Below are 14,683 nucleotides of genomic sequence, written 5' to 3' on the forward strand. Positions count from 1 at the left end.
AGCGGAGTAGGAAATGAGATACAAAATTGGGACTAGCTGAAATCCAAATTACAGTCTACCACAGAAACCTCCCAGATGCATTCATTTTCTTTAAAAAGGACCCAAGATGTAGAACAAATGGGATTAATTTGAGAAATAGCATGAGGCATGTAATTGGACTACAGGAATGCAGATGCACAGGGGCAGAGTTAAGGTTGCATGTTACATTTCCTGACTCTGAGTAATTCACTTTGTAATCCTAAAGTTCTTTTAGTCATTTTTGTATGGAATTTCCTAGAGTTTTTTTTTAATGAAGAAAACAGAGTGAATACAAAAACCACAGATACCAACAGAAAGAGTTTAAAGAAAAGCATGTAAAATCAGAAAATAAGAGCTACAATCTAGAAATGTATAGGTATATTGTTATGCCTCTGAATTACTAGGTAGTGAACTGACACCTTGTTTGCAGACTTAGCTCCAGCCAGAGTACTATTGTGGGCTGATGAGTCATGCTAAACAGCGTGTCCAATTTGCTTTCTCTGGTTTGGGAAGGTGCCACCCAAATAGTCAACTGCCACGGATTCCAAACACTGCTGAAGCTGTAAACCCAAAACCTGTCAGGGATTCTTGATCACGCTGAGGCCTAAACATCAAGCCAAGCTTTGGAATATTGGACCAATAGTTTTCAAAATGATAGGACCTGTTTCTCTGTCACCTTGCACTGTGTAATCATGCAGCCCCCTGCAAAATGAGTGTGAATGCTGCCCTTCTGATTCTGTCATCTCAAATGCAGGTGACTGCAACTGATATCTACAGAGGAAAGAGCTGCTGACCCTTGCTTCTGTTTTTCCTACCTCAACCAAAACTCTCTGTCCTTGCCATGTTTAAATGTTAGACAAGATGGGTGAGGGAATGTCTTTTATTGGACAGAAGTTGATGCAATAAAAGATATTCCCTCACCCACATTGTCTAATATTGTGGGAACAACCTGGCTACAACAACATTGCATGGCTAAATGTTGTCATGTGTCATATGCCTACATAATATACCAGAGCAACACCCAGAGCCAAAACAGAGATGCCTGGGAGAGGAGGTGGTGGAATACTGTGGAATCAGGGAAGCTAGAGGATGGTTTTACCTCGGATATGCAGCTTGTTATGCATACAGTCCTTATTCATGTGGCTAAACCTACTGAGCCAGTGGCTGCTCCTACGAGTAAGAATTTGCCTGATATTTGTATAATTCTCTTGAAAAAGTTTCTATGTATTTTGACTGAGGAATTCTTTTGCTGCTAGTTTGGAGTCCAAGCATACAGATCCCTAAAGTTGAGTTAAATTGTATCCCTGTTTAGGAAGTTAGGTTACAATGTCATGGCTTTTATTGTTAATCATGGTTATTACAGTGGTGCCTGAGAGCTGACTAAGATCTGGAGTCCATTGTTCTAGGCACTGTACAAACACAACTGCTAGAAGAGGGCCTCATCCTCCCTGATTAAACTAACCTCGTTATCTCTAGACTGATTCTTGCCTGCATATTTATACCTGCCTCTGGAAATTTCCACCACATATGTCTGACGAAGTGGGTATTCACCCACGAAAGCTTATGCTCCAATACGTCTGTTAGTCTATAAGGTGCCACAGGACTCTTTGTCGCTTTTTACAGATCCAGACTAACACGGCTACTCCTCTGATACTAGAGAGTTCTAGTTAGTTCCATGATTTTTTTCGGAGGGTGGAGCTTAGCTGATGGAAAGATAGGTGGGACGAAGGGATTGAGGGTGTGGAGCAGGTGAGAAGAGGGGCCGAAGGGGGCTATGAGCAGGTAGGTGTGGAGTGACACTAAATTGAGTGAGAGACTGTGAGGAGGAAGCGGGAGGGTTGGAGCAAAGAGCCAGTCAGTCAGGGCAGAGAAAGTCCAGTTAAAACTAAAAAATATTTTAGATTGATTTTGATCTTCTTAGCTCCCCACTGAAAACCCTTGCAATCTTGATGATCTTGTAATCTTTGGGACCAGCAAATCTTTAAGCAAATGTTTTGTACAGTTCTCTAAATATCATTGGACTCCAATAAAATACAAGGGTTCTCTCTTCCCTCTGTCGCTTCCTTGTCCCCATTTTAGACTCTTCTGCTGCATATCTCTACTTGGAAGAAAAGGTTTGTTGAAAGTCTACCAGCTAGTGCCTTGTCCACCAAGTCACTAGTGTTCTTTGCAGCCTGTACTCTGATTTGTTCCCAGTGCTGAGCACTTGTCTCCATCGCTGGAAACAGCTCACATGAAGTGAGGCAAAAATATTGCAGTAAGAGAACAGATGTCTTTGGAAGAGGTAGGACAGCCCTGCCCAAACTAGGATTTCAAAAGGATACTAGCATACCTCTCATCACTCAGAGAAGAACAGCAGCTGTCGGTAGCTGAAAGGGCAATAGAACAAGCTATGTTGGGAATTTCCCTTCTGGATCTTATTCCAAATGAAATGATTAGAGAACGCAGCAGTGTGAAAGATATTGTCATGGAAAGCAGATATAATAAGATACAATGGGCAGGCCAAATAGCACGGTTCACGGACAATAGGTGGACTGCAATCATTACTGAGTGGTACCCGCGAGAACAGAAAAGACCACCTGGTCGGCCGCCAAGAAGATGGGAAGATGACATTGTTAAACGTTTTGGACGAACATGGAGAAGAAAGGCAAGAATGCGAGAAGAATGGCAGATGTGTTGTGATCGGCAAAATCTTAACGACAGTTGAAGACCGATCGATCCAGGTGATCCAGGTGACTAGCATACATCCTCTTGAACCAGTCCTTAGGAAAGATAGAAAAGGTTTTGTTGCAGGAACCTTTCTGCAGCTCCACCTGCAATTTGTGATCTTGGGGTCACATTGCCAATTGGCGTTTTTCCCACATGTTTGCAAATATTGCCAACCTCCTTGAAGGAGGTAATTCTTGATGCACCAGAATGATTACAAATAAAACCCATGTGTTGTGAGTTCTGCACCTGAAAGCTCTGCTGTGAAGAGTGGAAATCCAGGCTCTTGGATTGCCAGGGAGACTGCCAAGGTTAGAGAGACGACTAACGCTAATGCTATTATTGCACACACTAAAGGAAAACAGGTGGGAAATTTGTGGAGAGCAGCTAATGCAGTAACAAGTGCATCAACTGGAACAAATAATGCACTCATTTAACTGAACAGCAATTAGAGTCTCCCCTCACCCGGCCTAGCTGTTCATGTTAAAGCCACTTTGGGTGGGGGGTGGGTGGGGAGTAGAAGGGCAGGGTCTGATGTGGGATCCTGGGGAAAGGGATACTTGACTAGAGCTGTGCCATCATCTGATTTTCAGTGGCCAAACGGAAAAATAATTTTTAGAAACTTCATTTCAGATCAATCCACTATGAAAAATGCTGTAATGTTTCAGTAAACCAAAAAAGTCGAAAATGTTTAGTTTCCGGGTGAATGAAATGCTTCATTTCATGCCTGAGTTTTTTCCCATTTTAAAACTGAAGTACAGTTTGAACTGAAAAGTGATTTTGATTCAAAAAATTGAAATGTTACAGTTCAAAAATGTCAAACTAAACTTTTTGAGCTTTTCTGATTTTTTTTTGTGAGGGGAGGGGAGGTGTTCAAAACTATTTGATGAATTTGCAAAAAGTTTCAGCCAAACCAAACCTGAATTTTGGGGTGGAAAAATGTTTCATCCAAAAAATTTTGCTCGGCTTTACGCCTGATAGATGTGGTGAAACATCTTCTGTACACAACAGGCCTTTGTGGATTACTCCAAAAGGGAGATTTGTCCTTTAATGCATGTTTGTGTACATGCATGCCGGCATCATTGCAATAGGCAGAATTTGTATAATTTGTATTGTGACAGACCCAGACCAGTGGGGTACAGGAGTCTGGTAGAGGGCAAATATACTGGTCACTGGATGAGTAGTTTTCTGTTCCCTGAGTGATCAGAGCAGGGGCTGCACTAGAGTAATCAGGAACCTGCTAGAACCAGTTAGGGAGGCAGGCTAATTAGAACACCTGGAGCCAATTAAGAAGAAGCTGCTAGAATCAATTAAGGCAGGCTAATCAAGGCACCTGGGTTTTAAAAGGAGCTAACTTAAGTTTGTGGTGGGCGTGTAAGGAGCTGGGGGCAAGAGGCGTAAGGAGCTGAGAGTGAGAGGGTGTGCTGCTGGAGGACTGAGGAGCACAAGCGTTATCAGACACCAGGAGGAAGGTCCTGTGATGAGAATAAGGAAGGTGTTTGGAGGAGGCCATGGGGAAGTAGCCCAGGCAGTTGTAGCTGTCATGCAGCTCTTACAGGAGGCACTATAGACAGCTGCAGTCCACAGGGCCCTGGGCTGGAACCCGGAGTAGAGGCGGGCCCGGGTTCCCCCCAAACCTCCCAATTGACCTGGACTGTGGGTTCTCCCAGAGGGGAAGGTCTCTGGGCTGTTCCCCAACCCACATGGTGAATCTCTGAGGCAAGAAAATCCGCCAGTAAGCGCAGGACCCACCAAGATAGAGGAGGAACTTTGTCACAGTATATGTAGTTACATGCATATGTGTGGGAATCCCTGGTTCTGGTTATCAAAGAGACATAGGCCTCCTATCCAAAGCAAGGGCACCTGGTTTCTCTTCCACACTAGCACTGAATAGTCCATGCTGAAAATGATGTAGCTTGCAGTTTTCTTTTTGCTGCAATCTGGTGCAGCATCCAGAAATCAGGGGGAGTATGGATTTGGGGAGCTGGTATATCATGTATTCACCATCATCATAATAACTGAGCATCTCAGAAAGATTAGTGAGTATGTCTCCCAAATACACCCAGGAGGGCAGGAAGTGGTGTTGTCCCCATTTCACAGATGGGGAAGTGAAGCTCAGAATGACCATGTGATTTAAATACCCAGGGTCACACAGGGAGTTTGTGACAGAGCTGGGAATGCAACCCAGATCTCCTCAGTCCCAGCCCAGTACCTTAATCACAAGCCCGTCCTTCCTGGAAGAAGTAGGAGGAGAAAGTAGTTTCTCATTCATTCTGAGAGATTATGGGGAATTCTGAGACTGAGTTTGATAAATTTATGGAGAGGATGATATGATGAGACTGCCCATAGTGGCATGTGGCCCATCGGCGACTGCCGGTAGCAAAAATCCCCAATGGCCAGTGATGGACACTAGATGGGGAGGGCTCTGAGTTACTACAGAGATTCTTTCCCCGGTGTCTGGCTGGTGGGTCTCGCCCACATGGTCAGGGTCTCACTGATCACCATATTTGGCATCAGGAAGGAATTTTCCTCCAGGTAAGATTAGCAGAGACCCTGGGTGGGAGGTGGAGGGGGGGAGGGTTCACCTTCCTCTGCGGCATGGGTCATTTGCAGGTTTAAATAGATTAAATGGTGAATTTTCTGTAATTTAAAGTCTTTAAACCATGATGTGAGGACTTCAGTAACTCAGCCAGAGGTTAGGGCTCTATTCCAGGAGTGGGTGGGCAAGGTTCTGTGGCCTGAGATGTCCAGGTAGTCTGACTACATTATCATGATGGTTCCTTCTGACCTTAAAGTCTATGAGTCTCCTATGAAATAATAGTGGGTTCAATCCATCTCTTTTGCTTCTTGATCTTGCCAGCACTCCTCCTGACTCCTGGAAGGGGCTCTATGTAGCTCCTTCTCCCTCCATGTTCCCCCAAGAAGTGCAGTGAGAGTGGAAGGGTTTGTGGTTTTCTTTCACTTCCCGTTAATCAGACAGAGGTGAGGGATTGGCAGCTTCCTATGTCCTGCCCATCTTGGTCAGGGAGAGGTAATGGCAGGCAGAACAAAGTAGCTATTTTTTCTGTACGACCCTGTCCTGGGGCAGATTTCTCAAGCAGGGCCAGATTCTCTATTGTATCTTCATTCACAGATACAGATTCCTGGCAGTTGTTCTGTTGGCTCATTACTGTTGTAGAGTGTGAATACGTGTTCCTGTAAATAGTATATGGACCATATGTTTCTCTGCTGTATGTAGGCATGAATGTCTGTGTAATCAGAGAGGTATTTCCATAAATTGATGTTATAAGTATCGGTGAAATGGATTTTATATCTGTCATCACACACCCAATCAGTAACAGAGTTTCATTAGTAGTGGATGATGCATAAAGTTGTAAAACAGTTTAATTAATAAGCTTTGATTTGGACATGATCAACATTTTCTGAAAAAAATCACCTTTTGGGCTGTAATTTCCAATGCTTGGTCTATGTCTCTGCTCTGCAAAGCACTTGGAGATGACCTGAGTATGAACAACGCGATATAGGTTAGAACTGTAGCAATTCAATCAGTCGAAGTCTGCTCCAAGGTATGCCCCCTTGCAATTCCATGGATGTCTAGGTTACACACAGGAAGGAATTCACATGCAGGTAGAACATGAAACTACTAATGGTTACAGAAATGAGCATTTGGCTTTGCTATCAAAATACTAACTCATTTGCTATGCTCTAATAAGGTCGTTAATAACCGGATACAGCTGAGACAAGTATCAGGGCAATAGCAAGAGGGAAAGGAAAGTATTTAGAGTGGGATCGTCAACAGACCTCTGTGTTGGCCTACCTCTGCTCTCATTCACGCCAGTGATTAAACTCCCAGCACACAGCCCTTTTGAAACTCCCAGTCTTATTCCTCATAGTGATGGCTGGCTAAGGTCCTACAGACTGAGATGATCAACTCCACCCCCAGAAGATTTGGATGCCCTCATTCCATTAATGTGGGCATCAGATTCCTTAGGTGGCTTTGGAAATCTCTACTCCCAGGTCTGCTGGGACACAGTATATTCACTAAAAAAAGATGCTTATCTTTCATTGTCCATGAATCTCCTGACCTCCTTACTCCCCTTCTGTCCCATCCTGTGTTTGTTCACCCTATCAGCTATATTCCAGAGCGCATCCACTCTGTGTTCCTACCCAGAGCGAGGTAATGCAGAGATTTTTACCCATATAGTGGGAATTGTCTTCTTTAAAACCAGCAGTGGGTGCAGTGGTGGGATAAATTTCCTCCATACCTTTCAGTGTAAATTGGCCAGCCTTGCCCCACCTACCTTATGCTATCTGTCATGCTCTGTAATTTGGCTGCTCTGTAATTTAAAAACCTACTGACATCTTAAGGAACTACAATATATTGCAATGGTATTTGTGGAGCATCTTTCATACTCACTATCTCTCAGGATCCTTTCCACAGTTGAATAATACAGCAACAGAGCTAAACGTGAGCAGATGGAGAGAGAAATGAATACTCTGATCTTCACGCTTTCTTTCATGCTCTCCCTTATGCTTGGATATACCATACGCACTCTTGTGTGCCAATCATCCACCATCTCCACATCCCTCTTTAAAGCACACGTCTTCCCTCAAATCTGTCAGGGATAATTTGCATAAAACTGAACAAATGTAAATATTCTCTAATAATCCCCTACTGCAATTAACCAGAAAGAGGCATACAAAGCTAGTAAACTTAAAGAAAGGCTACTGAATAGAGCAGGTTGGGAATTATTCAACAAAACCTTTTTTCACCCGAACTGCAACTTTTGGCAGAAACGTATTAGTTTCGATTAAACTTTTGTCAGGAAGGTTTCTTAGATCCAGGGTGGAATTTCCAGTCAAAATTAGAGAGCATGACTCACCCCAGAATAGCCAAGAGCTCAGTGGTTTGAGCACTCACCTGGGATTTGGGTAAACCAGGTTCCAGTCCCTGCTCCGAATCAGGAAACTGGCGCATATTGTCTCTCTTTTTTGGGGGCGAGGGGGCAAAAATTCCAAAGCGTTTTGGTTTTCACTTTGTGTGAGACCTAAAACAAATTCCAAAACCTCAACATTTTTCAGACAATGGAATTCTTGTTTCCCGCCAGCCTCCTACCAAGCTTCCCAAGGAACAGCACTTCCCCCTGATTGTGAGAGGTGATGTTTCTCCACCAGCCTTCCCTACCACAGCCTGTCCTGGTCCCTTGTCAGCATTTGTTGTCTAATGTAGGGCCAGTCCTGCTCCCATTAATGTCAATGGGGGGATTCATTTATTTCAAAGCAGGATCAGACCTTGAAACTGTAGATGCCAAAATGCATGGGCTTGTCCTGTTACCTCCATGCACAGCTATAGCGCTATATACATCAGAATAGTGTCTGTCTCATTGGTAATAATAAATACAGAGGAAGAGTGAATGCGCTGGAGGATAGTTATTGCACACGTCAGACGCTGCAGAGGAGAAGGCTGGCACACCAGCACCAGCAGCAAGACTTTGTGAAAGGGGAGAGGGGAAATTCAGCACAGATTCGCAAAGGTCCATTGAGAGCAATGGAAGTGAAGAGCCTACATACCTTTGTGGAGCTGGGCACTAGTGCCTACAGAGTGGGGGGATTGGGGACAGGAATTGACAGAGAAAAGGTGCATTTGCTAGACTGGGGCAAGTGATGGTTTAAAGGCCATGTGGCTGTTATGAAGTGGACCCTGTAATAAATGGGAATAAGCGTGGAGGGGGTGTGGTCTCAGTTCTTTGCCTGGGTGAGAAGGTGGCTGAAGAGGGGGTTGCAATAGTCCAAGTGAGAAGAGGCCAAGGAATGAGTGAGGGTTTCCTGAGAGGTGGGGTTGTGGCAGAGGGGCACATGGGCATGTTGTGATAGGTATCCCTGATATTCAGCTTCAGAGAAGCCTTTGATACTGGAGCAGGCTGTGTTGCTCCACACAGAGTTAGGCCTCTGGCAGACTTGCCCTCCTCGGTGCCCCTCCCATCCTGGCAAACAACCTGGTGGCATTGGATCCACAGGCTGCTGCTCCTTCTCCCAATCTGCACTGAGGTCCCGCATCCCCTCTGGGGTGAAAGAGCAAGGGAGACAAGATTTTTTGATCACTAACTCAGTCTTGGTTATGATCCTGTAAATCCCTTTGTAATCCTGGCAGGAGCATCAGCTGCTCTTGTAAAAAAATTTATGGGGCCGTTAAAGTGTATGAGACTGAGCCGTAAAGGGATTTATGAAGTGGGAGATGTACAGATGGCTTCATTGCAGTTTTCATCATCAGCCTTGGGAATGTGGCACTTCTGCCCAAACTGGCCCTGCTAGGAGCAAGGAGCTCATCTGACATCCTTCTTGAATCTCAGACACCAGAATCATGAGCTCATTCTTCCATCAACTGTTTTTTCACAATCACTCCATAATTAACAGGCAACTTCTGATAAACTCTTTCGCTCAGATAGTTGGATTTCACTGCTAATTCAGAATGGCTCCCTGGCATCGTAAAGACGCAATGGGCTCATTCAGATTCCCAATGTACAGTCTGTCACATGACAACAGGCGAATTGTTCAGATGTCAGCTTCAGAAAAGCTTCCCTGGGACCCTGATCCTTGAGTGGGGATCCTAAAGATACTACTACTAATAATAACTAATAATAATGGGAACAATTAACTAAGCAATTAAAATAAATATCAAAATAGTGGTTTGACCTGTAGTGTAAACCTTCGAAGAAAAACAGGTCAGATCAATGGAGTGGGGCAGAGAGACTTTTCCCTCTCTGCTCACCGCAGACACAATCATCTGGAAATCCTCACTGACAGGGGTTCTCTGCTCACTTGATAGATTGTAAGGTCCAAAGGGACAATTTGAATCATCAGGACTCTCTCATTGGCAAAGTCCGTGCCCAGACTGGAAAACCAAACCACCTCTCCTTATACCAGCCCCCAGTAGTGACTAGCTTAGCAATGCTTCCAACTTTGCTGGGTCAGTCCTGATTCCCCTGAGCGCAGGGCAGCGTGGGGATCGGGGCAGCTACTCCTTCCCTCCCCCATCCCAGGAGGTGACTCAAGGGACTTATCCCTGTAGAGGAGAATCTCAGATTTCATTAAGCAAAAATCTCATGAGTGTGTTATGCTTTTCTTTGAGAAGAGAGTCTTGGAAAGGCAGAGTGGTGCAAGCGAATGGCTCGGGGTGACAGGAGTGGTAGTGAGGCTTCTCTTCCACAGCGGGGGGCCCAGCAGGACCTGCAGCCCTGATACAGACACCCCGTGTAAAGAGTCACTCAAGGTGTGGTGTGGCTCAAGAATCACAGTACTGTTCCTCCCCAAAATTCTTGAGCTGACACTGTGCACAGTAGGGTGATAATCAAGGGCTAAGGCCGGATGAGATGATTACCCCATTCCATGTGTCCAGGAAAGCAATTGAAGTCCATGGGAGAGAGGAACATGGTGTCAGGGGAAAGGGAAGGTATAGGGCCATCCTAGACCATTGTTTCTTTAAGGGCCCGGGACAAGGAGCCTTGCAGAACAGGCTGGCAAAGCTCCCCTTTCTCCCTGCTGGCCAGATGTTTGGGGGCAGGCCCCTAGCAAAGCATGCTTATGACTGGGGGGACCGAGGTAGAGGAAGGGATTGTTGGCCACCAGTGTTCTGAGACTGGGATTTTGAAAGGAGCTAAAGGGAGTTAAGTGCCAAATCGATGGGCAGCCAAAATCAGTGACCTCTTTGGTAGCATAAGTCAGGAGTCTACATGAAAGGCAAAAGATACGCTCAAAGGAGGGATGTGAGGAAGCAAACTGGGAAGAGACTTAGATGGGAAGAACAAATGAAAAGTAGGAGAGGGAGGAGGTGGAAGGAAAGCAGGCTAAGAGATAACAAATTGAAGGGGCTCGGCAGGAGAACAGGGCTGGGGAGTGACAATAAAGAAGAAAGGAAATGAAAGGAGACCTGGCTGCTGCTGGTTGGAATGAACGGGGACAGTACTGTTTTTTCCACTGGATGTGTCGTCATTCCTTGGAGATAGTTATAAGCACCGAGTTATTCCAGCACTAGCTAGCTGGGATTACCAACTCTGGCATGCACAAAGCTCTTTGCCAATTAAAGACATCCACTCCTGCTGCTAACAGGGCCTGGGAAGAGAAACTGTAGAGCTGGGGAGAAAAGTGTGATAATTTCCAAGAATGAGAGGCAGAGAGAAAACAGAATGAACTGGAAATGGAACAGAGAGGAGAATGGAAAGGAGAAGATGGGCATGGAGTGAATTAAAGGAGGTGGAAGGAGAGAAAAAGAATGAGAGAGAGAAAACTCAAGAAAATATGCCACCAGAGTATGGATCAGTGAACTTTCACCTCTCTATGTTCCTAGTGATATTTCCATAGGTAGAGACCTCAACTGGAATCAAGGCTGAGTTGTGTTAGGCACTGTGCAGACACATCATAGGAGCCAGTCTCTACTCCAGTGAGCTTACAGTCTAAGGCCAGGTCTACACTAACCCCCTAATTCGAACTAAAGTACGCAACTTCAGCTAAGTGAATAACGTAGCTGAAGTTCGAAGTACCTTAGTTCGAACTTACCTCGGTCCACACGCGGCAGGCAGGCTCCCCCGTCGACTCCGTGGCACTCCTCTCGTCTAGCTGGAGTACCGCAGTCGACGGCGAGCACTTCCGGGTTTGACTTACCTCGTCCAGACAAGACGCGATAAGTCGAACCCAGAAGTTCGATCGCTCGCCGCCGAACTACCGGGTAGGTGTAGACCTACCCTAAATAGACACAACTGACAAAGATGGGAGGGAGAAAAGAACCACAGACTGGGGAAGTGACTTGCTGAAGGGCACAAAGCAGGTCAGTGGCAGATCCAGGAAAAGAACCCATCTCTCCTGAGGTCCTGTCCACTGGGTCACAATCTCTCTGTAATTGTATGGTATTTCCCTAGTTGGTGCCCTCCTGCCCCAGGAGCTCGGGGCAAGAAGAATTCCAGAATGGTGTTATTACTAGTGTGGGGCATACCATGTAGGTTTAACCATAACATGCCCCACACGAGTGTGTGTAATTAGAGGAGAGTAGCTGCAAATAATGTCTATTACCTGTGTTGCAGGTGGTGCTACCTGCTTCCCTTATCCAGCTGTGGAAGGTTTAATTCTGAAAAGCACCGTTTTATTATGATATTTTAATAGCATTTGCTGGACTCATTTTTTGCACTGCCTAATGTGCACCAGATGAGAGGAGCAGCCACCATTAATGGTGTTTGCATCCCTGGGCATGAGGATTTTGGTTTTAATTTTAACGAGTACTGTAACAAGATCTGAGTCCGATTTGACGCCCAAAGGCAGATTCCACATCTGTCTATAGTGCCACAGAAATTCCACAGTTGTCTGGCTGAGCCTGGGCAGCCCTGACTTGAGGAACATCCCCTTGGAATGCTTTTTAGTAGTGCCTGACTATTGGTTATGGAGGCTCGTAACTCATCTTTTATCAGGCCATTCGGGGTTTTGATTATAATTGCTACACTCTGTCAATTTAGTAGCAGCAACAAAACTTTCAAAGACCTTTTTGGGTAAATAAATATTTCTCAAATTATGCAGGAAGCATCATAAAATTGCTACTTTCCTTACCATAAAACCAGCTAATTGTAGTTTTGTAACTTCATTGCTGGGAGCTGAATGTGCTATATAAGCAGGAGAGCACTTGGGGAAAAACACTTATAGCTATGGTTTAACTCAAGAAGCTGTGGCTTTAGGTTGTCTGGACCAAATGAAAACCCTCTTGGCATGACTTTACCTCCTAGAATGATAGCTGCAGCATTCAGAAAAAAACGGTGCTGGCAGTGTTACCAACTCTCCTGATTTTAGCGCAAGTCTCCCGGTATTTGATGTTCATCTTACAGCCCCCAGATCCTGAAGTCGTGCTATCTGGTGAGAATCTCCACTTCCCTTAAAAACAAAGGAAATTTCTAGCCTTTGTAGTTGTGAAGAAAACTTGAAACGTCACCCAAGTGCAACCTAACTCTTCAAAAACTAAAATGCAAATAACAAGAGCTCCACTTTTTAAAAATCCTGTGATTTTTAAGCCAATCTTATGACTTTTTGAGGCCTGACTCATGATTGTTGAGCTCTTGGAGTTTGGCAAAAGGAGTATTTCTTTCTTAGAAGATCAGGGCCTAGTCTATCTTCTTCACTATAGGAATGTATTTTTCCTGTTAGGATGATACTATTATTAATATCATGTTTATCACACTAGGAACCAGCCAAGAATGGGGCCTATTGTGCTAGGGTCTGTACAAACACAGAGCAGCAAACTCTCTCTGCCCTGAAGAATTTACAATCTAAATAGATCAGACAGACCCAGGGTAAAGGAAAGTGGTCTTACACACATAGCAAGAGTGAAAAACACTGTAATATTTTCCTTGTGCATATCTGTTTGTCTCTTTATATGTCCATACTGTATTTTATATTTCTTTATGTATTTCTCTTTATGATTTTATCCTTGTAAATTTTCTTTTTTTAGTATTTTTATTTTTTCCTCTGAAAGTTTAAAAGAAACTTTGTTTTTTTCCCTTTCTAACCTTTCTTCCTTTAATCCTTCATTTCCCACCTTGCTATTTTTCTCCTTTTTCTAATCTCTTCCTCCATCACTCTGTGTGCTATGTCACAGCTGCCTGGTATGACCTCAGCGGCGGCTTCCCCTCCAAAAAGTGTCAGATTGATAAATATTGATCTCAACCTGCAATTCTACATTGGCTCTGCTTCTAATGCATTTGATATGACTTCAATAAATAAATAATGGCCACGCTGCAGGTTCCCATGTGCTCTGTGTGGACTGGTCTCAATCTGTCAACTTATAAGTAATACGTTCCACCTACCAGGAGAGGAGCAAGAGGGAAGATAATGGAGGAGAAGTGGAGGACAGAACAATAAGAGCAGATGAGTGGGACTGGGGCTGGAAGGACGGTGAATGAGCGAGAGAGAGAGTGGAGTAGAAAAGCTAAGAGAAATAGCATTGTAATTGACTTGCAGAGAAGTGAGAAGGTATCAGAGACACAAGATGCTCCCAAAGCCCTTTACCTAAATACCAACTGTTTTTTTTTTCTCCCTGTTGCTGTCCCGCCTCTCTTTCATGATAAGGCTCTCCAGGGATGAAGATCTACATTGACCCCTTCACTTATGAGGACCCCAACGAGGCTGTCCGCGAGTTTGCCAAGGAGATTGACGTCTCCTTCGTGAAGATTGAAGAAGTCATTGGAGCAGGTGTGTCTCGTTTCACCATTGGGTGTTTTTCCCCACCCGCCCTCCCACCCTCTCCACAACTCCCGCATTTTCCTTTCTCTTCCTCCCTTTCATTTTATATCCACTCATAGCTCAGAACGGACCAGCTAACTCATTCAGTTAAAATAAAAAAAGATTCACACTTCTGCCTACAGCCTGAGTTCTGAATACTCTTCTGAGGTTTGGGAGGGTTTGGTTAACTTATTAATTCATTGATCTTGGTGCTTCTTTGACCTCTTGGTTTAACTTACAGGAAATAACAAGAGAAAGTTGGACCTCTCTCTCACTCTCTCTCTCTATCACCTGAAGCATTTGTAGTATTATTGTTAAATTACTGTATTATGTCAGTAGAATAATAATAGAGAAAGTGAGAAGTTGTGAGGAAGATTCAAAGAACCAATTGATTGTTTCAAATTTGGGGTCAGATTAATCTCACTGCTTTATGCTGCTCTGTCAATGCAAAGCAGCTGCAAATCTGACTTAAACATGAACCATTCTAGTGATCTGTAGGTATCATTAGCTTCTGCACAAGAGATCTATAATTTAGGCTGCCCATTATTTGCTCTATAATAAATTCAAGCTAGGTAGTTTTACATTTGGGGATTGGAGAACTTTAAGGGATACTGTCAATTAGTTTGAGGCCTAAAATTTATATATTGTTACAAAGAAAAGGCAGGACGCGTCAAGAGGTTATAGAACATCATAACTTGAGCTGTTT

The 14,683-nt window shown here is 44.3% G+C and overlaps 1 protein-coding gene across 6 annotated transcripts in view; it reads left to right on the forward strand.

Annotated features, from left to right (window-relative positions):
• EPHB1 (EPH receptor B1) overlaps positions 1 to 14,683 on the forward strand; it is a 357,291-nt gene that overhangs the window by 297,470 nt on the left and 45,138 nt on the right. For all 6 annotated transcript variants that reach the window (XR_004647021.1, XR_004647020.1, XR_004647024.1 and 3 more), the window contains exon 10: positions 13,825 to 13,947. Coding sequence is in view for 1 of the 6 variants with exons in the window: in XM_034780745.1 (XP_034636636.1) it covers positions 13,825 to 13,947 (123 nt within the window). In the remaining 5 variants the exon portion in view is untranslated. The remainder of the gene's footprint in view (positions 1 to 13,824; positions 13,948 to 14,683) is intronic.

Source organism: Trachemys scripta, chromosome 9, assembly GCF_013100865.1.
Source record: "Trachemys scripta elegans isolate TJP31775 chromosome 9, CAS_Tse_1.0, whole genome shotgun sequence".
Taxonomy (NCBI): domain Eukaryota; kingdom Metazoa; phylum Chordata; order Testudines; family Emydidae; genus Trachemys; species Trachemys scripta.